Below are 21,399 nucleotides of genomic sequence, written 5' to 3' on the forward strand. Positions count from 1 at the left end.
ACTTTGCTGCTTCCCTGTTGACTACTGTAATTTGTTACTTTCAGGATTTCCTAAAAAACAAAGCAAAAATGACAGGGAACAGAAAGGGAGAGCATTTTTCTCCTACACTGGCTCCTCTGCACTGGATCCCTCTTAAATACAGGACTGAATATAAAATACTATTTTTACTTCTAGAGTCTAATTTTTTTACATGACACTGTGCACTTCAGGACTTTCAAATATGAAGTTTTTTTTGTTTTTTTTAGAGTCAAACAGGAACTTGTACTTAGTCATGTTACTCCTGAGTGATCTTATGAAGTGATGATTTTCATCCATGTAACCTGACAAACATTATTGTTGTTTTGGTTAATTTTCACACACAGCTAAAGCTTTGAGCACTTTCCTAGTTTCTACTCACTCCGTTATGTGCTTCCATGTTTCATTTGAACTTCTTTGGTCCATCCACATAAATCCATCCATAAACACGAATCGATTCTGAATTTTCCTGTACCAGAAAGAGATCTGATGAAGGAGGAGCAGAGGGGAAAAGCTCTTCATTTATGTAAGGCTTTTCTCTGTTTTTGCACTTTTTTCTTTCAGTTGTAAATCAGTGTGAGTTTCTCCAGCAGGCTTGCTTCTTTCCTCCTCGTCTCCCATCCAGTACAACATGGTAGGCTGAACCTCACTGGGATTTATGTAGCACCTCTACAGCCTCATTCTAGAAAATTCATACACAATAACATTCACAGCTGTTTATTGCTGTATAAAGACTATGCAGAAGCAGAAGGTACTGGCTCATCAAACTCTCAACAGCAATAATGTAGACATATGAAGTTGGTGGGATTGTTGCAAAGCAAACAATCAGGCTGTGAAGTGTTTTAGCTTTATGGATATCAAAGGGTTGCTCAGTGAATCGACCAATAAAATCTGACACCTTGTGGACAGATGATACCATTACAGCTGATAGAATCACCGGGTTTGTTCTTTTTAGGGGTTATTTTTATGCCTCCAGTGTAACAGTGTGAGCTGTGTTGAAGTACTGCGGGTTCAGTAGAGGTCTCAGGACACCAGTCCTCGAGGCCTGGAGTTGCCCACCCCTGCTATAGAGGATGCATAGGTCTGATCTTGGAAAAACGAAATGTGTTTGGCAAAAAGATGAAGAATCTTTTTCAGTTCACACAGAAAGCTCTGATCCCAGGATGTTTTTAAGGGATTGTCATACTTTTGACATCATTGTATTTGCTGATTATTCATCAGTTTTGTATCTGTTCCCTCTGTCCTCTCCATGCTGACCTCCTACTTCCTGTCCATCTCTCCACCTCAGCTATCTACTCAATTCCTCTGCTATCCTGGTTTGTGTGTTTACGTGTGTGTGCTTGTTTTTGTGCAGCAGCGGGACTTAGTGGAGATTTTCTGCCTGTTGGTTCCACACTTCCACACGCCTGTGATGACATTGTCCTGAACCGCTACTTAAAGGAGTGGCTGGTCCTCTCTTGGTGCTGGATTGTTTAATGACAGATCCTTGTCAGCTTTTTTCTAACAAAAAACGCCAAAGGAAAACCCTGTGTCCTTTCAAGCTCAGTCATCAATCCTTCCTTCCTTCTACAAGCTTGCCAAGAAGACAAAATTGGTAAAACTTGGAAAACAAGAATAAAACAAAACTCACAAACAGCTGATCTTTTTAAATTTTAATTGAAAATATAATACAAGGCATTTTCAATGAACATAAATATGGAAGATACAAGTGCACACTGCACATTATTGTCTACAGTTTAGGCCGTCTGTATAAGTAAGCATATTTGTTTGGCCACCAATTTGTCCACAGCAGTTATACAATCCACACTGGTTTATAACTCAGTGTGATAGTGAGCACTTCTTTCACTTTTCTTAATGTGCTTTTTATACATGTACAATATAAAAATAAAGGCTTGCGTTGAATACATTTGAATGTCCATAATGTACACTTTTAAAGGACACAGAGTCTTAAATGCACAGCAAACAGATTTCCTCTTTTCTTTCAACTTCCCTCATGAAATCTTGACTTTAGTCTTGAGCTTATATTCTCAAGTGGTTTGCATGAGATGCTTTTACAGTATGTTTTCCTTCAACCTCATCAGCCTTCATCTCAGAATGTCATGTAAATAATTGTAAAAATATCTGTGCACATTAACCAAAAGCTTAAATAACAAACATATGCTCCAGTGTAATTACACTACAGCAGAATATGACCACACTTTCTTCTCTTTTCCAAATCGAAATCATATTCAGTAACAACAGACATTACAAATAGCGCTAATGTGTAAAAACATAATAAATAGTTTTAGTTCTTAACTAATGAAAAGAAGTTCTGGAATCATTCAGTGTATTAAAATGACCTTAGCTATTTGGATACATTCTTACAAATGTGATTTTTACAAAACAGTGCCTCCCTCACAGCAGTTTTTATTCAAAATATGTCCACACGTTTTGGAAATGGAAAATAGTTTCTGAACCAAATCTAGTTTATTTGTTTCAGATTAGAAGCAAACTGAAACACATTTGTTAACTTCCAAGGTGCATAAAGAAAGTCTAAAGAGGTCGAGATTCCAGGAATATCTGTAGTGCAAGACTGATGGTCCTGCAATAATGTTGATGGAGTCTTTAGGTTTTTAGCCAAAAACTCCATCAGCTTAAATGAAACTTGATAAAATGGCTCAAATTTGCTGACCTAACAATGCATCTCGAGGCTTCTTAACAGACTTTCGTGCGCTTTACGCTTGTTAACATTTCCCCAAATATTTCTAAGTAGAATGTGAATACTTGATATACTCAAGTAAAGAAACTATAGAAATTTGTCAAATTTGTGCTACATAACTGTATATCCACAATTTTTTTCCAAGGAGTTTAAATACATAAGTACTGAAGTGTGGTGGACCATTTTGAAAGGAGACCTGCCTTATGGTTCTAATCCTGATGTGATGCATAGTGGTGCTCTGCTGCTAGCTGATATATTTGGTGGCCTCTTTTTGATCTTCAGTTCAATTCAATTTTATTTATACAGCAAATCACAACAACAGTTGCCTCAAGGCGCTTTATATTGTAAGGTGGACCCTACAATAATACGGAGAAATAATACAAAGAAAGTCATATTATTGTTAGTTGCCCAACAGTAATATGACCCGCTTTGGCAACAGTGGGAAGGAAAAACTCCCTTTTAACAGGAATAATCCTCCAGCAGAACCAGGCTCAGGGAAGGGCGGCAATCTACCGCGACTGGTTGGGTTGTGGCAGATGGCCGGTTGTATATTTTTTCAGTTTCTTGATCCACTACTGGTCAAAGAAGGTGGCTCCTACTCCCTCTTGTTAAAAGCGAGCGCTTTATCCTCACTGTGCGGGACTGTGTGATCACCGGGTGTCTTTCTCTAATGCTATAAGCTCTTTGCGCCAGTCTAGAAGAACAGGTCCAAATAATGAATGTATGTAATGAATTTATGCTGATGACGCAGATGATGACTAAGTTACAAAAGAATACCAACACAAAGTGGTAATAAAGGCAAACACGTCCCCTGTTTCTGTTGTCCATAAAGGCTGCACTCAACAACGTGCTACCAATTACCCCCCAAAATTCACATATTTACAATTTGAATGCTGCAGGCAACTTTAAATGATTAGTTATTAGCTATTAGCAGTGATGGGAATAACGGCATTACTTTTTTCAGTAATGAGTAATCTAACTAATTACTATTCCTATCGTTACAACGCCGTTACAGTTACTAACAAGAAAATGCGCTCCGTTACTATTTTTCAACAAACAGACGATTGAAGCTGTGTTCAGCTTACTGCATCTTATATCAGTTGCATGGAAGTAGCTGTAAGTAATGTGGACGCTACAGCGTTAAGTAGCTGCGCGCGCTCCCGCGGACGGTAATCATGATCACTGTCTAACGAAAAAGAGAGAGAGAGAGAGAGAGTTTTGTGACGTTTAGCGTGTTTGGAGTGTGTAGTTAGTGTGTAGTGTTGTGGATAGTTTTGTGTTGTGTGTCAGAACAATGAGGCGACTGCTGTCTCCAGGTAGAAACAGGAGTGATACACCTGCTGCTGTCAGACCTGCAGGTATCAGGCTGTGATGTTCTCCTTTATAGTGGACAGAAATTGTGTTTTTGGAGTGGCACAAATAATTTGTGTTGCATCTTATTGAATGCAGAACAACTGATTGTTCTGTAAATAGTTTGAAATGGTTATTTAAAAAATCAAGGTAAAAGGTAAATGGATGCAAATAACGTTGTTGTTTGCAAAACTTGTGCATAGGATTTTAAAATTGACAATTTATATTTGCATTTAAAGTTATGAAATATAATTCATTAAACATGTTTGTTGTTGTTACAGTAAAAAAGATAACTTTTTCTACTCTGATTTTATGTTTTTTGTCTGATTTTAGATCAATTGTGTTAATACAGTATGTCAAAATGAAAACATAACTGGAAATTCAGACACGTGAGGTTGTGCTGAAAAGAATGATACCAAACAAGTAAACAGTTTTTAAAGGTGAAATGTAGAGGTCAAATCAGAAGTGGTTAAAATGGCCAATTATACCCTGGACCCCAGAGGGTTAAACATTTTTATAAAGTAACGCAATAGTTACTTTTCAAGTAATTAATTACTTTTAGAATATTGTAACTCAGTTACTAACAGTTACTTTTTTGAAGAAGTAACTAGTAACTATAATTAATTACCTTTTCAAAGTAACTTCCCCAACACTGGTTATTAGTACTAGTCAAGAATATAAGCAAATTTACTGTTCTGCAGTCCTAAACAGCTCAGTATTATCAGAAGCTTTTGCTCATCTGTATTTAAAGAAGTGAGTTTAAAAGCATTTTGAAAGCAAGTTGAAAACCCAACAGAAGCAAAGCCAAAAAAAAGGATTAGGATACTTTGCAAGGGCAAACTTTATCACACAACACATTATGTTGTCTTTTGATGTCTGGTGCTGAAATAGAGTTAATAATACATAGATTAAACCCAGTGTTTATGAGCAACATTCTCCTTCTTAAACAGTAATGACCTATGAGTCCTTCAGGTAGTTTCTCTAAATAAAGACAATGGATAAAGTGTAGCATGCTGGTGCTCTTTTTTTTCTGTCCGTGAGATTAGCACACACAGCGTTCCAGCTGCGGTTAGTAAATGGCAGGAGGAAAACAGTTTGGAAGAAATTACATTTAAAAATCTAAATATGAAAAATGAAAACATTAAAATCCATAAAGTAGAAAAGATGATACTGGACAAATGTATGAAAATCATATCTATACATAGTTTCAAATGTGTACAGTGCATACAGAGTACAAAAGAACTATAAGTAAGTATTCTTAAAGGAAGTAAACAGTGTGTCTGAGAGCTTGTTGGCATCAGTAAATGACCTTTCATTTTGAATTCTTTGCTAAATATTAAAGTCCCTTTGAAAAATCAGCAATTGATCCTTTGTGAGAGTATTCCCTTAGCTCATGCTAGACTAGAGATCCGGCCTGGTTCTGTGCAGGAACCATAATGGGCACGCCTCCCATTCGGGTGATGTTGGAGGCCATGATGGTGGAGGTGGGTAGTGGTGGCGGGGAGGGAGCGGTCTGGAGCTGCAGCCGAGGCTGGTTGTACGTTTGCGGCAGCGCCTGTGCCTGAGGCAACTGGGTGTAGCGCTCGGGTCTGGGCATGGAACCGCCATTGCTGCCGGCCTCGGGGGACAATGGCTGTTCACGTGGCAGGGTGGTGTTGTTGTTGTAGCTGTAATGGGTGGGAGTGGAGGCCCCTTGGTGGCGGGACGGTCTATAGCCGGCATTGCTGCCTGTGGCGGTGATGATGGATGCAGTGTCTGAGGGGGGGCGCTGTGGATACTGCTGCAGGTGGTGGTGGTGGTTGTTGTGGTGATGGGAGGACTCTTTGTGGTGTGGGCTGGAGGCGATGGAGGACAGGGTGCCATTCTTGGAGATGATGTCAGAACCCATGCCGCTCTTAGCCCATGACACACGCTTGGGAGCCTGAGCATCCTCCCTGTAGACATCGAGGTGCAGGATTACTTATTTGTGGCGTGTAGATTACTTTTAGAAATGCATAATTAGTTCACAGTAACACTGAAATGGAGTACTTCATTAAATCTTGAAACTATGGTAATTTGTTTCTGCTATCACAGGATATGAAAATTAAATCTGAAAAACAGGCTTCTTAAACAGGTGTGATAGAATCACTTTAGTTTGAGAAATGTGCAAGATCAAAATGTGCATTCCTGTGCAATTGGTACATGTCAAAAGTAAAACCTGGGTCATCTGCAAAGGACTAAAATGAATTTGATTCAAAGCAGCAGCAACAAGAACTTCATCTACCAACGCTGCCACTTATGACTTGCCTGAACTGACACTGTTTAGCACTGTGGCAAAAGGGTCCTGGTTCAGATCTGCTGGCCAGCTGAGATGCTGTTACGAATTTTAAATGATAAAATTCTGCTTGCATTTAAGCCACACTGACTCACTTGATTTCATTGGCCAAGTCATCCTCGTTGTTTCTTCTCCTTATCACGAAGACAAAAGTGAGGCACACAAAAAGGAGGAAGATGAAGCCAGCCACTGAGCCAACTGTGGCACCAACAATCACCCCCACTTTATTGGCTGGAATTAAAGAACATACAATTACTATCTCAAAGAATTTAAAAACACTTTTATTACCTCATTTCGTGTAGAATCAATAGTACTTGTACAGCACTGGCTAGAAAAGCAGATTAATGTTTTATATTCGAGTCATGTAAAGATGTCCTTTCTGTTTGACATAGAGATGGACTAATCAGGTGACCAGTTGTGCTGTGGCCTAGCAAATCAGTTTTAAGCTACAATTCAGTTTCATTTATATAGGGACAAATCACAACAGCTGTTGCCTCAAGGCGCTTTATATTGTAATGTAAAGACACTACAATAATGCTGCGATGTTGATCACTAATTTACCGCTGTCCATTGTTTTCAGGCTTCTGCAACATTATATATTCCCAGGACGCTAGGTTGTGTTGGGCATGGTTGACTGTCCAGACTCATGTTAAAGTAAGACAAATTAATAATAAGAATGGATACTTTATTGATCCCCATGGGGAAATTACTTGTTTTTCTCTGCATTTGACCCATTCACTCAGTGAAGCAGTGGGCAGCCCACTAAGCAGGCGCCCGGGGAGCAGTGTGTAGGGACGGTACCTTGCTCAGGGGTACCTCAGGGTAGCCGTTAAGTGGATTCGAACCGCCGACCTTCCGATCATGGGGCGACCACTTTACCTACTGAGCTATCCCTGCCCCACAAATTCAGCCAACTTTGACAAAAGTATAATTTTCTTAGCTGCTGAATAGAAAAGTCAGCTAAGCTAATGGTTACAATGTAAAATGTCACAGCCCTATGCTAGCAACATTAAACATGTCTGGCAAACAGGGTTTGTTTTTTACTTTGAATCTGTGTAAGTCATGAGTGATAGGGGTTTATAATGATACTTTTGCTAAATTATTGTATATTTGTAATATTTTAATATATATGTAAGAAAGTTCGCTGCATATTCATTTAGTTTTCTTATGACGTGTCAGCAGTCATAAGAAATTAGTAGGATATGATCGTGTCCAACAGAAATAATTAATTACATCGGTGCTCGCTGTTCATGCTTGATAATAGTGTATCTGAATGTGTGGTCCATAACTATTTTTCATCACTTATTTTTATTAATAAACCATAACCAGGGTTACACTTGCTGCGTACAGTTGGTAATGTGCAGGTCGATTGCGCAGCTCTTTTCTGCCACCGTGTTGCTGGCTGTGCACACGTATTTCCCCGACATGTTGCTGCTCAGGTTGTTCAGCTTCAGAGTGCCAGTCTTCTCATCTAACACAGCAGTTTACATGGAAAAGACAGTCAAACACACATGAAGACACATTATTTCACATGTATAACAGTTCTCAAAGATGTGCTAAGTGACAATCCCAAAAGACGGTGTGCAGGCTGCTTTTTCTATCAATAATTCACATTTATAGCAAACAATGACTCTTTGTTTTTTCGCTGTGCACTCACTGAGCATGGGTGAGAAGAAGACCTCAGAGGTGGGGCTGGTTTTCTTCCACTTGTACAAAGGAATAGGTTTCCCAGAGCTGGACATGCAGATCAGAGTAACATTTCCTTTTACCTCTGGCTTCCCTGTCATAGAGCACTTCGGAACAGAAGGAGGGACTGAGGGGAGAGGATTATGTAATGTTTTATTACAAGACTTTCTGTTTTACTGTTTCACAGTGAATCTGAGAAGTACAGCTGTGCAACGGGTGAATTTCCCTTACCTTTCACATCCAGGGTAACCGTTTCAGTAATACCATCATTAACAATCTGAAAGATGTAGCTTCCTGAATCGGACTCCCGGGTGTTGTTGATGTAGAACGACACATCTGATGATGGCATCTGATGTAGGAAACCGACACGGCCCTTAAACTGTCCGTCAAACACCTTCACCTCGTTGTCGGTGTAGGAGATGATCTGGACAGAAGGACAGAAAGCAAGCGTCACATGAAACAAAAAGAAGATTTAAAAAAGGGGGTTTTTTGGTACATAAAAGAAAGCACACGAAGAAGTAGTTGTGCATAACAGATATCACTGACCTGTGTCACTGACATCCAGGTCAGGGATGTAATGGACTTTGTATTTATCCAAAACATTTCCAGAGATTTATTTGCTAAATGTCCAAGTGCAAGACTTTAAAGAAAAGAAAGTTTCACTAACACTGGTAAAATCAGCAGTGCTTACAGAGGAAAGTTCAGGACATCTTCAACAACTCACCTTAGTATCACTGACATTGGACAGAAGTTAGCTTCACTGACTCATCAACCTTTACTGGACTCTACACAAAGTTTTACAGCCTCCTCCAAAGCAACTACACATGACGCATATCGGCAGGTGAGGTAAACAGTGCACGGCGGACTCACAGCCCACACTTTAAAAAGGTACGTTCTCAGTTTAAACATTGGACATGTTTTCTATGTTCAGTTGTGAATAAAATTAAATCTAACCTTCACATTTCCACCTATAAGGCCAAATTAAACAGTAATATTAATGTTCTTGAACCTGATCTATAAATTCTCAGCTCTCATTCTCTGCAATTTAATTAACACAAATTATGCAGGTCTGTATTGTTAGATAAATACTACATTCTAACGAATATGGCTCTTGTACAATAAAAAACAAAACACAACAAAAGAAGCCTGATATAAAACCTAGTTCCAGCATATGTATCTCTGCAGTGGAAGGGGCTGAAATACAGTATAAATAGAACGGTTCAAGGCAGATGCATCATTTACAGTAAAAAGTAAAGATGTTCTTAGATTAAAATCTGTTTTCTTTGAGTAATCTAGTCACCTGATGGTCTGGACCTTGATCACTTGCTGTAACTGATGGAACCTTGAATTCTGCTTTATACCAGAGAATCCTGAAGGAAAATCTCCTGCCATCAGCTTGTATTCTGAAGTTCAATTACATTTGAGTTATGCACCAGGAAAGTGATCCAGAACATAGCAGCAAAAGAAAACAACTTAAATCTGATTGAGATGCTTTGGCAAGACCTTAAACAGACCGTTTATTCTCAAAAGCCCTCCAATGTGAAAGAATTAAAGCATTCTGCAAAGAAGAGTGGGCCAAAATCACTCCACAGTGATCTAAACGCATCATCGCCTGTTACCTTAAAGGTAAGAACGGTGAGGAGCAAAAACTGTCTGTTTAAGAGAGAAGATGAACTGAGGGGCTGCACCAAGAACTCATGCATTGGTATTTATGATTACTTTCAACTACAAATGATGCCAAGCAACTCTAATAGCATTCAAAAACAAAACCAAGAGCTGGAAAAGGCACAATAGGTTCTTGTCAATTATTTTCTCCATATTACTATTATTATATTATGCATAGGAAACATATATTAGCAGTTTGGAAAAAATATCACTTTGTCAAATTTTAGTTACTTACATAATTAGTACCATACCACCCCATTAGAGCACTTTGCTCTCAGACTGTAGGCTTACTTGTTGTTCCTAGTTCATTTAAAAGTAGAATGGGAGGAAGAGCCTTCAGTTTTCAGGCCCCGCTTCTGTGGAACCAGATTTGGATTGGGGAGACAGACACTATCTCTACTTTTAAAATTAGGATTCAGAGTTTCCTTCTTGCTAAAGTAGTACAGTTAGGGCGTGATCAGGTGACCCTGAGTTATGCTGAGGCTGCTGGAGGATTCCCATGATGCACTGAGTATTTCTTCTTCAGTCACCTTTCTCGCTCACTATGTGTTTATATACATATTATTTCTAGTTATTAACCTCTGTCTCACTTCCACAGCATGTCTTATCCTGTTTTCCTTCTCTCACCCCAACTGGTCGCAGCAGATGGCCCCGCCCCTCCCTGAGCCTGGTTCTGCCGCAGGTTTCTTCCTGTTAAAACTGAGTTTTTACTTCCCACTGTTGCCAAAGTGCTTGCTCATAGGGGGTCATATGATTGTTGGGTTTTTCTCTCTATTATTGTAGGATCTACCTTACACTATAAAGTGACTTGAGGTGACTGTTGTTGTGATTTGGTGCTGTATAAATAAAATACAATAGAATTGAACAATTTGTCAGAGGGGAATTGCTCACTTTATCTTGTCTAAACACATACGACTCTGAATAGATTGCAGTTAAGTTTTGTTCTTTTATCAGTGAAAATGTTTTTACATTTAATGAATGTTTCTTCCTGTAAAGAGTAAAGTAAGGTGAGACACTAAGGGAAATAATAATAATAAAAAAACCCTGTATCCTTTCCCTTCCTGAGTTCTCTTTCTTCCCCTAAATCTATTTGATTGTGATCCTCCTTTTGGATCATCTATCTGCACAGCACAGTAGTATTAGAAACCTTTAAGTCTTTTCTTGTCTTGGCTTGATATACAGTATATTAGACTTAAGTGTAATTGTTTCCTTACCATCTTCATCTGGCTGGTGTTAGGCATCAAAAAGTTCCAGGCGATACTCTTGGAATTTGGGTTGCCGCCAGTGTACCGGGCCTGCAGCTCCACATACTGACCCTCGATCACTTCTCCATTTTTCAGGGGTATTAAAAAGTTGGCCCATATGCCTGGATGAAGGAAGAAAGGGAAAAAACACACTGTAAAAATCACAGTTTTTTATTACTTTTGTCACGGACCCGGTGCCGGGGACTCGGGGTTCGTGAACAGTGTGGACCTTTATTGTTATTAGTGTATTGGATGTATGTTTGCTGCACTGTGCTCTTGTGTTCCATGCTGGTGTGTGTGTGTGTGTGTGTGTGTGTGTGTGAGGCTGGAGGATGAAGGACAGCCACCTGCAGGCCTGATGGGTGTGGCCCTGCCAGCTGCTGGTCACGCCTAGCTTACCACACACCTGCTTCTGATCAGGATCGTCGGGGGAGCTACTTAACAGAGCGATGGAGCTTCCTCCGGCGCAGGATCGTTGAGTTAGACTCCATGTCAGTGTTTCTAGTGTTGTTAAAGTGTATGCCTGCCGGAGTTGGTGCCATAACGGCTGTGTCTGTGTTTTTCCCCAGGAGGACAGCGGAACACAGGACTGCAAGACACACGGGGTGTGTGAAGGCACAGGGGCAGAGAGCACGGGATACCAGCACTTGGGAGAAGACACGTCACGGGAGTTGAGGGAGCACTTCTGGAGATTTAATGTGTGGTGTACAATTACCTCACTGTAAATAAACCCACTGTTCATTCCATTAAGTCTGCGTTTTGGGTCCTTTCTCCTACATCCCCCACGGTCTGCCCTCCAGACCGTGACAACTTTTATACACCACTGTACATGTAATCAATAATTGTAATCTCTATATTAATTTCTATTGTTAATCTCTGTCTCTCAGACAGTGTGTCTTTTGTCTGCCCCCCTCACAGCCAACCAGACGTGGTAGAAGAAGAAGCCGTCGCTCCCAGAGCAGAGGCTTCTTCCTATTAAAAGAGGGGTTTTTTTTCTTCCCACTGTCACCAAGTGCTTGCTCCAGTTGCTAGAATGTTCTATGTAATACCGCAGGGTTTATCCTACAGTATAAACTGCCTTAATGTTGTGATTCAATTGAATTGAATTCTGACTCTGAATCATTACCTGTACAGTTGAAGGTGCAGCAGGAAACCTGTTTGGATTGTTCTTTGTTTCTCATGCCTGTTTCATGTTTGATGTCATATTTTTTTATAATAAAAAGGTTATAAGCAGAATGATATTATAAGATTAATGAGGATCTGCTTAGCTTCTTTTTAATAATTGCCATTGATACTCCGTGTACAGGAGCGGAAACAATACTATTACGGGTGCAGTGCAGTGCAGTGAATTACAAAGCTTTTTTTCTTTACTTTTTGCTTTTTGCTAATTATCCAGTGCTCTTCTGACTTGTTTCTAATTTCTTTTTACGTGTATCTAAATATTTGATATGGACTCTGTTTATTTTGTACTTTTATTTACTGTGTCATCAGAGTGACAGGTATCTGTGCATTCATCCCTATCCAACTACATGGAGATATATCAGTGGATATCATCCCCCGATGAAAGAAGCTCATTTCAACAGAGTTGTGCATATTAGCATATTTATGACTTCCTTTGTGTCATGTAGGTGAATGTTACATCGCTAATTGCAAATTCTAATAAACATTCTACCCCAGTTGTGTGTTCATTTGCTTCTGTTTTGCATTTAGTATGATCACTCCTGATAAATTACACAAGTTTTTTTTCTTTTTCTTTTTTCATTTGAATCTATTCTTTGGAAACTTTGACTTTTACAAGTTATCAAAAAAGACAGACAAAAATGTTTATTTCCTCAGGACTACTGTGTGAGTGCAATTTTGACTGGGGATACACATGTAGTTTCTAATATTCCAGTCCAATAATATATATCCTAATATTCCAATATGTCTGGATGTGTTTCAACAGCTGCCAAATGGCCAAGATGCTTTTAGAAGCTCTTATGTTTCTGTAATGTGTCTAAAATTTGGCAAAGACTTTTTTTTGAGAAGGATCTTTATCGGATGCTGATAATACCTACATTTAGAAAAAAACAGGAATTCAGTGCACAATGTTCCTGCTCACTGCAAATTTATTGTGACTAAAGAGATTATTTAAAAATGATTATTATTTGTTTCAAAACAAAAAAAATTCTCACTTTCCATGAAAACAAACTCTACAATTATAAGTATTTTATCATATTTCTGCCCTATATTAAACAAACACAGATTTATTGAGGACAGTATAAATCAGGCTTACACAATTCAGCCATATGCCACATCTGTGAAATAGTAAGATCTTGCTCAAGCTCTGTCATGATAGGAGGCAATAAGACGCAGGGTTTATTCAGCACGGACTACTTTTATTGAACTGTAGCACCAGTGTACGTGGCTACATCAATTTTCCAAAAACATACAGTGTTCCAGCGACCTCTAGTGGCCGGCCCCATAGTAGCCTTACTAGTACAAGAAAAATAAATCTCACAACATCTTCCCCTTTAACAAAAGTACTTTAAATATAAAACAGTGTTGTCAGAACGTACGACATCACAGGGGTAGACTACCCTCAGTCCTGATAAGGTATTATTCTGCCCTTAGAACATAGAAAGGAGATAGTCCTCAGTCTCCCTTTGGAGCATCCCTTTGGCAAACCGTGTCCCTATTGACTGGACTGGGCAACAATGTCTTTTCGAGTACTGCAATCGTTTGCCAGGGGCCATTGGGCAGAGGAGTAGTCACGAGGGGTTCCCGTCGCTGTGTAGGCTTGTGCTCTCTGCAAAAGTTGCATGATCTCACCTTGTGTGTCATTTGAAGTCCAATGGTGGGCCACCACACTGTTGATCTTGCACGCTCTCTACATTTAGTTAGTCCTTGGTGGCCTTCATGTAATTGGTCAAGGACACTGGGTCTGAGTGCTGTGGGAATTACAATGCGATCGTGGTAGAGCACTAGACCGTCTGATTCTGAAAGGTGGCTTCTGGCTGCATAGAAGCCTTGCAGTGATGAACTCTTTGCCATTCTCAAAGGCCACCCTTGTCTGATGAAAATGATTGCTTTTTGAAGCTCTGGGTCCATCTGTGTAGCACTGTGAATTTCCTCCAACTTATGTGACTTGATAGGTTTGCTTGTCACTACGTTGCTCACATATACCTTGACCCGGCTGTCTGTCTCGAACTGATAGCATCCATGCAGTGGATGTCTGGAGAGTGCGTCCGCCACCACTAACTGTTTACCGAGAACATGCTCAGCAGTGACACTGAATCACATCAGTCGCATCAGCAGTCTCTGACATCTCAGTGGTGTTTGGTCAAGGTCGTATGAGTTGATCAAAGGCACCAAGGGCTTATGGTCAGTTTGTACACATACATGACCCATGCCTTGGATGTAGCGGGAAAAACGTTCACAGGCCCAGACAGATGCTAAACACTCTTTTTCAATCTGTGAATATCTTTTCTCTGCATCTGTGAGAGTGCGAGAACAAAAAGCAACAGGCCAAAACTCCCCGTCATGGTCCTGTAACAGTGCAGCATGCAGGCCATAGCTGCTTGGACCTGTTGAGCTTAAGGCCTGATGCTTTGATTGTCAGTAATACTGCATCTAAGCGTTGGTCATGCTCCTCTTTCTTAGCCCCGAAAACCAGTATGTCGTCCATCACAATGACAGTCCCATCTAGGCCCTTGAGCAAAGTGCTCATGAGCCGCTGGAAGATCTCGGGTGCTGTTATGCCAAATGGCAGACGCCTGAAGCAAAACCTGCCCATGGGAGTTATGAACGTGGTCAGTTTTTGGCAGCTGGGGTCCAGTGGAATTTGCCAGAACTCACTGGAGGCATCCAAAGTGGAGAAAACTTTGGGGCGATCGTGGCTCAAAGAGTTGGGAGTTCGGCTTGTGACCGGAAGGTTGCCGGTTTGAACCCTGGCTCGGACAGACTCGGTCGTTGTGTCCTTGGGCAAGACACTTCACCTGCCGCCTACTGGTGGTGGTCAGAGGGGCCGATGGTGCGATATGGCAGCCTCGCTTCTGTCAGTCTGCCCCAAGGCAACAGTGGTTGTGTGACTGGAGGAGCTATTGGCTTTTGCGGTATGTAACTTACTTTGTTAACTTACATTACAGCAAATTTATGCATTTTGTCCACGTGTTTATTTTTCTGTTTTGCAGCTGGTCTGAAGGCTGGTGTTTATTCTCTGCTGCAATTAAACATGACTTGCAGTGAAGCTCTATGGAGTGGCTCGATGGACAAAAACATAAATATTACACATGTGGCCCAGAGAAAGAAGACTCGCGTTGTGAGTTTGCTAACCCTGATGTTTCCCTGCACATCAAGGATTGCTGTTAAAGCAGAATTGAAGTGTACTGTTCAAACACAGGGATTTTAAGTGGCACCATAGTGGGTTAAAACAAACAAACAAACATAAAAAAAAGACATGTCGGTTTTTCCTGTGACTTTCATATTGTGGACAGTTAGAGCAAGGAATGCCAATTTCTCATGGTGAATCTTCAAAGACAGAGCAGAGTGGGTCTGCTTCAGTGGCGCACTGATCAGGTAATGAAAGCTGAACTTGTGTGAATTTCACTCTGGGTCTGTAAAAACTCAGATGAGCAATGTTCTGCCTGTAAAACATTGGTTTGATGTGTAAGTAACTAATCCACACCAGGATTATTTATAATAAAAGCATTTTTTTTTTAAATTGTGGATTTACTACTTTTCCTTGATTATTAAAGGACTACAACACCCAAACTAGTCATTACCTTTGCTTTAATTTTTTCTTTTTTTTTATTATAGCGAAAGTAGTCTTCAGGAAAAGTTCTCCAGGCTTCTTGAAGGACATTCAATTCAGTTCAATTCAAGTCAAGTTGGCTTTATTGTCACTTCAACCATATACAGTTTAACAGTACACAGTGAGGCGAAACAACGTTCCTCCAGGAACCAAGGTGCTACATGCAACATAAATTTACAACATAATTTAACAGAAAACTCTAAACTAGCTAACTAAGAGGCCTAGTTAGCTGGCTAGCAGAGACAAGACAGACTGACCTAACATAAATTACAACATAAATTAACAAAAAACTATCTAACTATCTCTAAGGATGACTTTTTTTTTTTTGTTATCAGACAGCAGACAACAAAGTGCACGTGCAAATGTGCAAACAAGAGCAGCAAGTGACAGTGTGACAAAAAAAAAAACACAACGTAACATAATAATAAGGTTTTGTGATGATGAGTTGAGGTAGTGGAGGAACAGTAAACATTCCTTAGTGTAGCAGCAAAAATTAGGAAGTGCAGAAGTTAGTGCAGAAAGTCCAGTAATAATATTGTGCAAAAGACCATTTACAGGTTGGTGTGTGCGATGGTTTGGTGGTGTAGGTCAGTGTGTTTGTGCTTGTGTTGATTAGTCAGTCCAGTCTCAATGTTTTGAGGTAGTTGAGTTAAGCTGAGTGATAATGTTAGTGTGTGTGTATGTGTGTGTGTGCGTGTTTATCAGTCAGTCCCTTTTTGCTGAGGAGACGGATGGCTTGTGGAAAAAAGCTGTTGCACAGTCTGGATGTGTGTGCCCGAATGCTTCGGTACCTTTTTCCAGATGGCAGGAGTGTGAAGAGTGTGTGAGAGGGGTGTGTCCGATCAGCCACAATGCTGGTGGCTTTGCGAATGCATCGTGTGGTGTAGATGTCCTCAATAGAGGGCAGAGAGACCCCGATGATCTTCTCTGCTGTTCCCACTATCCGCTGTAGGGTCTTGCGGTCTGATATGGCACAGTTCCCAAACCAGACAGTGATGCAGCCGCCCAGGATGCTCTCGATAGTTCCTCTATAGAAGGTGGTCAGGATCGGTGGTGGAAGCCGGGCCTTTCTCAGTCTTCTCAGAAAGAAGAGACGCTGTTGGGCTTTCTTGTGCAGGGAGCTGGTGTTGAGGGACCAGCCGAGGGCCGTCTCCAGGTGGACGCCCAGGAATTTGGTGCTGTCGACGATCTCCACAGAGGAGCCGTTGATGCTCAGCGGTGAGTGGTCGCCTCGTGTCCACCTAAAGTCAACAACCATCTCTTTTGTCTTGTCAACATTCAGAGACAGGTTGTTGTCTTTACACCAGTCCGTTAGTCTCTGCACTTCCTCTCTGTACGCTGACTCGTCGTTCTTGCTAATGAGACCCACCACGGTCGTGTCATCAGCGAACTTAATGATGTGATTTGAACTATGTGTTGCTACACAGTCATGAGTCAGCAGTGTGAACAATTCAATTCAATTCAATTCAATTCAATTTTATTTATATTGCACCAAATCACAACAACAGTCGCCTCACAGAGCTTTATATTGTACAGTAGATCGTACAATAATAGATACAGAGAAAAACCCAACAATCAACAATATGACCCCCTATGAGCAAGCACTTTGGCGACAGTGGGAAGGAAAAACTCCCTTTTAACAGGAAGAAACCTCCGGCAGAACCAGGCTCAGGGAGGGGCGGTCATCTGCTGCGACCGGTTGGGGTGAGAAGGAAGACAGGATAAAGACATGCATTCAAAGCTCTTCTTTTGGATGTTGGCTGCCTTTCCTTCCCTTCTCTGTCAAGATGATCCCACTATTCACTAATGTTGAGGTCCAGGGTTTGGGGAGGCCAATACACAACTGATAGCATTCCATAATGTGTTTTTCTATTTGAAGATGGTGGTGTTGTAAATGCTATTGTATAATTACGTTAGCACAATGGTGATAGAAGGCCCCAACCCCGCCTTCCTAATGTGGGAGCCAACCAATAGGACCACTCCCTCCATGTCTGCGACTAGTGAGACCACAATTATCACCATCTAACAAGGTACCAGTGATATGAGACACATATGTTGCTTTCCACTTGTATGCACAATCATATTGGGTCACGGGTGGTATATGGGAAGTCTGGTAAACAGGTCCCTGGTGGCAGGAAACTAAGTCCGTGGGTCAGAGGGGGCCAGCCGAGATTCAGTCTCTGAGCATGTTACATGTAGGACACTGGGTTCTGTGTTCCCTCTGTTTAGTTTCTGCCCATGTGTTCCTTCTGTTCTCTGTCTGTTACTGTGTCTCTGAGTCCAGTCTGTGCATTTCCTGTTTTATTTTGAAGGTCTGTGTCTTATGTCAGTGTGTTCAGTTTTGTGCTCTCCCTGTCTCGTCTGTGTAATCAGTGTCAGCCGTGTCTCCCAGCTGTGTCCTTTCAGTCCTGTTCACCTCTTGTATTTAGTGTCTGAGTCTCACCCTGCTCGTCGTTGCGTCGTTCTTCATTCTACTCTGTTTTTTCTGTTTGCCCGGTTTCCTGTCTGTTGCTTTCCCAGTTTAGTTAGTTTTCTGTTCAATCGGCAAACTCCCAATAAAGACGGGTGTTTTGACTTCACATTTGCCTCTGTGAGTCCTGCTCTTGGGTTCCTGCCTGCCTTCACACAGCCATGACATTTTCTTCTTTTTTTTCCTGTTATTTATCTTCCTTCGTTGAGTCTCTGTTTCCTCCTTTTCTGCTTTTCTGCTTTGCAGTTTTTCACTTTTTCCTTTTTATTTGTTTCCTGTCTTTGTTCCTGCTGCTTTTATTGGAAGCAAGCTCCTCTGCAGAAAGAAACGCAATGTAGGACACATGTAGCTTTGGAAGATGGGTGCAACACTGACTGTCCAGCTCAGCTCAAAATTCAGTGTTTAGACATTTTCCTAGCTCTCCCATCTTCTTCTTCTTCATCCTCCTCCTCCCTTGGTCTCCTCCTCGAACCGTCTGGTACTGGGTTGGGGGGCAATAGCACAGGAGCATCCTGGCCATTGTCTCCATCGTCATCTGTGTCACTATCAGGAACACTTTCAGTGTCGCTCTCAGATCCCTCATCTTCCCACCACCTGATTTCATCAATAATTGGATCTTCTTCTGCTACATTATTGTACACGGGTTGTTCTATTTCTAGAGGTGGATTTCTTTCTGTGTAATCTCCTGCTCCCATCTCTGCTCTATTAATGACCAATGGTCGTTCTATCTGTTGGGGTGGATTTCTTTCTATGTTATCTCCTACTCCCATCTCTGCTCCATTAATGACCAAGGGTCCTTCTATTTCCTGGGGTGGATTTCTTTCAATGCCATCGCCTACTCCCATCTCTGCTCTAAAATTTTCCCAGGGTCCTGCTATTTCCTGGGGAGGATTTATTTCGATGCCTCCTGCCGGAACATCAACTGCCTCCTCTTGTTGTGGCAGTTGATTATCAACTAAACCACGCAACTGATTGATTTCAATCCAGGGGAACATCCTGTCAACTGCTCTAAGATTTCCCTGTTGCAGCAGTGCCAAAAGCAGCTCATTGACTGCTAGTCCTACACCAACATGGTTTTGTTCACCATCGTCATGGTTTTGTGAGCCGTCTCCTCTATCCATTTTTTGAAAACAGTCTGCTTTAATAGACTGGAGGAAACTGGTCGGTACAGCTGTCAAACTTTAGCTGATTGGTACAGAACTTTTAAAATATCCTTGAAAAAGAGTTTAAATCTCTTTAGGAAACTGTTTAAAAACACGACGCAAATGTGAACTAATCGCAACTGATTGCTGTGAGGAACACTGCGAACTAACGGCTATTTAAGGGTTTTCAGATCAAAGTCAAGATTTTGATTGGTTGTGGTTTGAGCTGACTTTTGTGACGTCATCGAATTTGGTTCATTGTGATGACGGTCAACGTTCTGCTGATGAAAAAATGTCGCCGGTGACTGAAACTTTTACAGGAGAAGCATTTCCCACAAAGCCTTGAATGAATTATAGTGACAGAAAGAAAGAAAGAAAGAAAGAAACAGCAACAACTACTAAACAGAATTTTTGCACGTTTAAAATCACCATGGCAATGCGCATGCGCATATTCTCCTGCACGCAACGGGCTTTGGAGTTGACGTAACGCCGCAATGCATTGTGGGAGCACCAGGCCACGAATCAAAACAAACACACTGTAGCTCAAAATGAAAAGGACGGTGTAGAGACAGTTTGTGTCCACATGCAAAGAGACGGTACTTGCAAAAAGTAGCGTGCATCGGAAATGTGGACCCGTATGAAAGTGGAGTAGAAACCCTGAAGACCAAACCGCTGTTGACTTAGCATGATCTGTTCTCGTACCTTGTCTGTAAAGTCAGCGCATACACGGCGCACCAATTTCGCCGTTATAAATCTCTGGAGGCGCACATCCAATTCACCAAGGACTGGGTGCAATTGTAAGTACGCCGTCATTCAAACCAAGTGAAGTCAGCTTGAGTACTACGAGTAAAATGCGTTTGATTTCCCTCCGAACATTCAGATTAGTGCAGCATAAATTCATTCATGAGGGGGAAATTACAGTGAGAACATGTGGAAGCTCTGTTAGATGGATGCCATAGTGAGTTCAGTGCACTGATGTGACATTGTCCTGAAGGATTTAGTTATTCTCTATGGTTAATGAAATTACACTAATTAATTCATATTTATTATAAATAATCCTAATTACACATCTTGCTTCCGTGTTTGTGTGCTGTGTCACTAAATACATTTTAGTGACACATTTTATTTTAGTTTTATACATTGATTAATGACCTGCAGAATCGCCTTATCATATTAAGTGTCCACAATTGTCACTTAAAGTCGAACTTTATGCTTTCTCACTCTTGAAAGTGATTACATCCTTGCATTACATACTTAAGTTTTTTGCTGATAGGTTTCTAAAAAGAAACATGCAGATTTAAAATATAACATGCAGCTTTCTATATATGGATACATAAAAACACTTTAGTTGTTACATTTATGATTAATGTATTTGAACGTAGACACAACACATTTGTGTCGGCCTTGGCTTATTAAAGTTCGTGTCTTGAACTTTGCCTGTGTGTGTTTCAGGTACTGCACTCTCAAAGACTGAATCAACCAGCATTGCAGCCATGGGTCATTGTGAGCATCACAGGGAAGGTTGAAGCCGCCCACTGCAGCTGTATGGCCAGAGTCGCGGAGACCTGCACCCATGTCTCTGCTCTTCTGTTTAAAGTAGAAGCAACAGTGTGGATCTGTGGCACAAGGACTGTTACAGATGAACCTGCATACTTGATTTTGCTGGGTAATATGACCAAGATACAGCCAGAGGTTGGCCATAAGATAGACTTCTCCTCTTCAGCTGCCCAAAAAAAGGCTCTCAATCAAAACATAAACAGACCATCTGTAGTGACAGGTAAAAGAAGCCGTCCTCAAAACAGAAAAATTCACAGGCACAGACGGTATCCACGCGCCTTCACGTCTGCAGTGCCCGGTGGTGCTTTCCGTGGCTCGTTACAAACGATGTGACATATATGAAGTCGTAAGTGTTCGTGTATTTAATATCGTACTAGGCAGATTTACTGCATTACCATTTACTACACATTTACCTGTGTATGGCTATTGTCAGTACATGTTGCTCATTGTAAACTTTCTTTAAGTG

At 41.0% G+C, this 21,399-nt stretch overlaps 1 protein-coding gene across 1 annotated transcript; it reads right to left on the minus strand.

The window, feature by feature from the left end:
* Window positions 1–4,903: 4,903 nt before the first annotated feature.
* Window positions 4,904–12,153, minus strand: LOC146623776 (endothelial cell-selective adhesion molecule-like). Its single transcript, XM_085364841.1, has 7 exons — window positions 12,099–12,153; window positions 10,943–11,094; window positions 8,295–8,487; window positions 8,035–8,190; window positions 7,726–7,848; window positions 6,473–6,608; window positions 4,904–5,997 (listed from the first exon to the last, which is right to left on the minus strand). The coding sequence occupies exons 1-7, from the start codon at window positions 12,151–12,153 to the stop codon at window positions 5,460–5,462; spliced, it is 1,353 nt and encodes a 450-aa protein (XP_085220967.1). The 3' UTR covers window positions 4,904–5,459.
* Window positions 12,154–21,399: the final 9,246 nt, after the last annotated feature.

The sequence above is a fragment of the Diplotaxodon limnothrissa genome, linkage group LG10, assembly GCF_057381915.1.
Source record: "Diplotaxodon limnothrissa isolate DT_005_m linkage group LG10, D_limnothrissa_male_GT1.1, whole genome shotgun sequence".
Taxonomy (NCBI): domain Eukaryota; kingdom Metazoa; phylum Chordata; class Actinopteri; order Cichliformes; family Cichlidae; genus Diplotaxodon; species Diplotaxodon limnothrissa.

Coding starts and splice junctions, on each gene's coding strand:
- LOC146623776 (XM_085364841.1), bottom strand. CDS start 12,153: ATGAGAAACAAAGAACAATCCAAACAGGTTTCCTGCTGCACCTTCAAC. Junction 11,095..12,098: donor CTGCACCTTCAACTGTACAG/GTAATGATTCAG, acceptor TCCTTCATCCAG/GCATATGGGCCAACTTTTTA. Junction 8,488..10,942: donor ACACCAGCCAGATGAAGATG/GTAAGGAAACAA, acceptor CCTTCTGTCCAG/ATCATCTCCTACACCGACAA.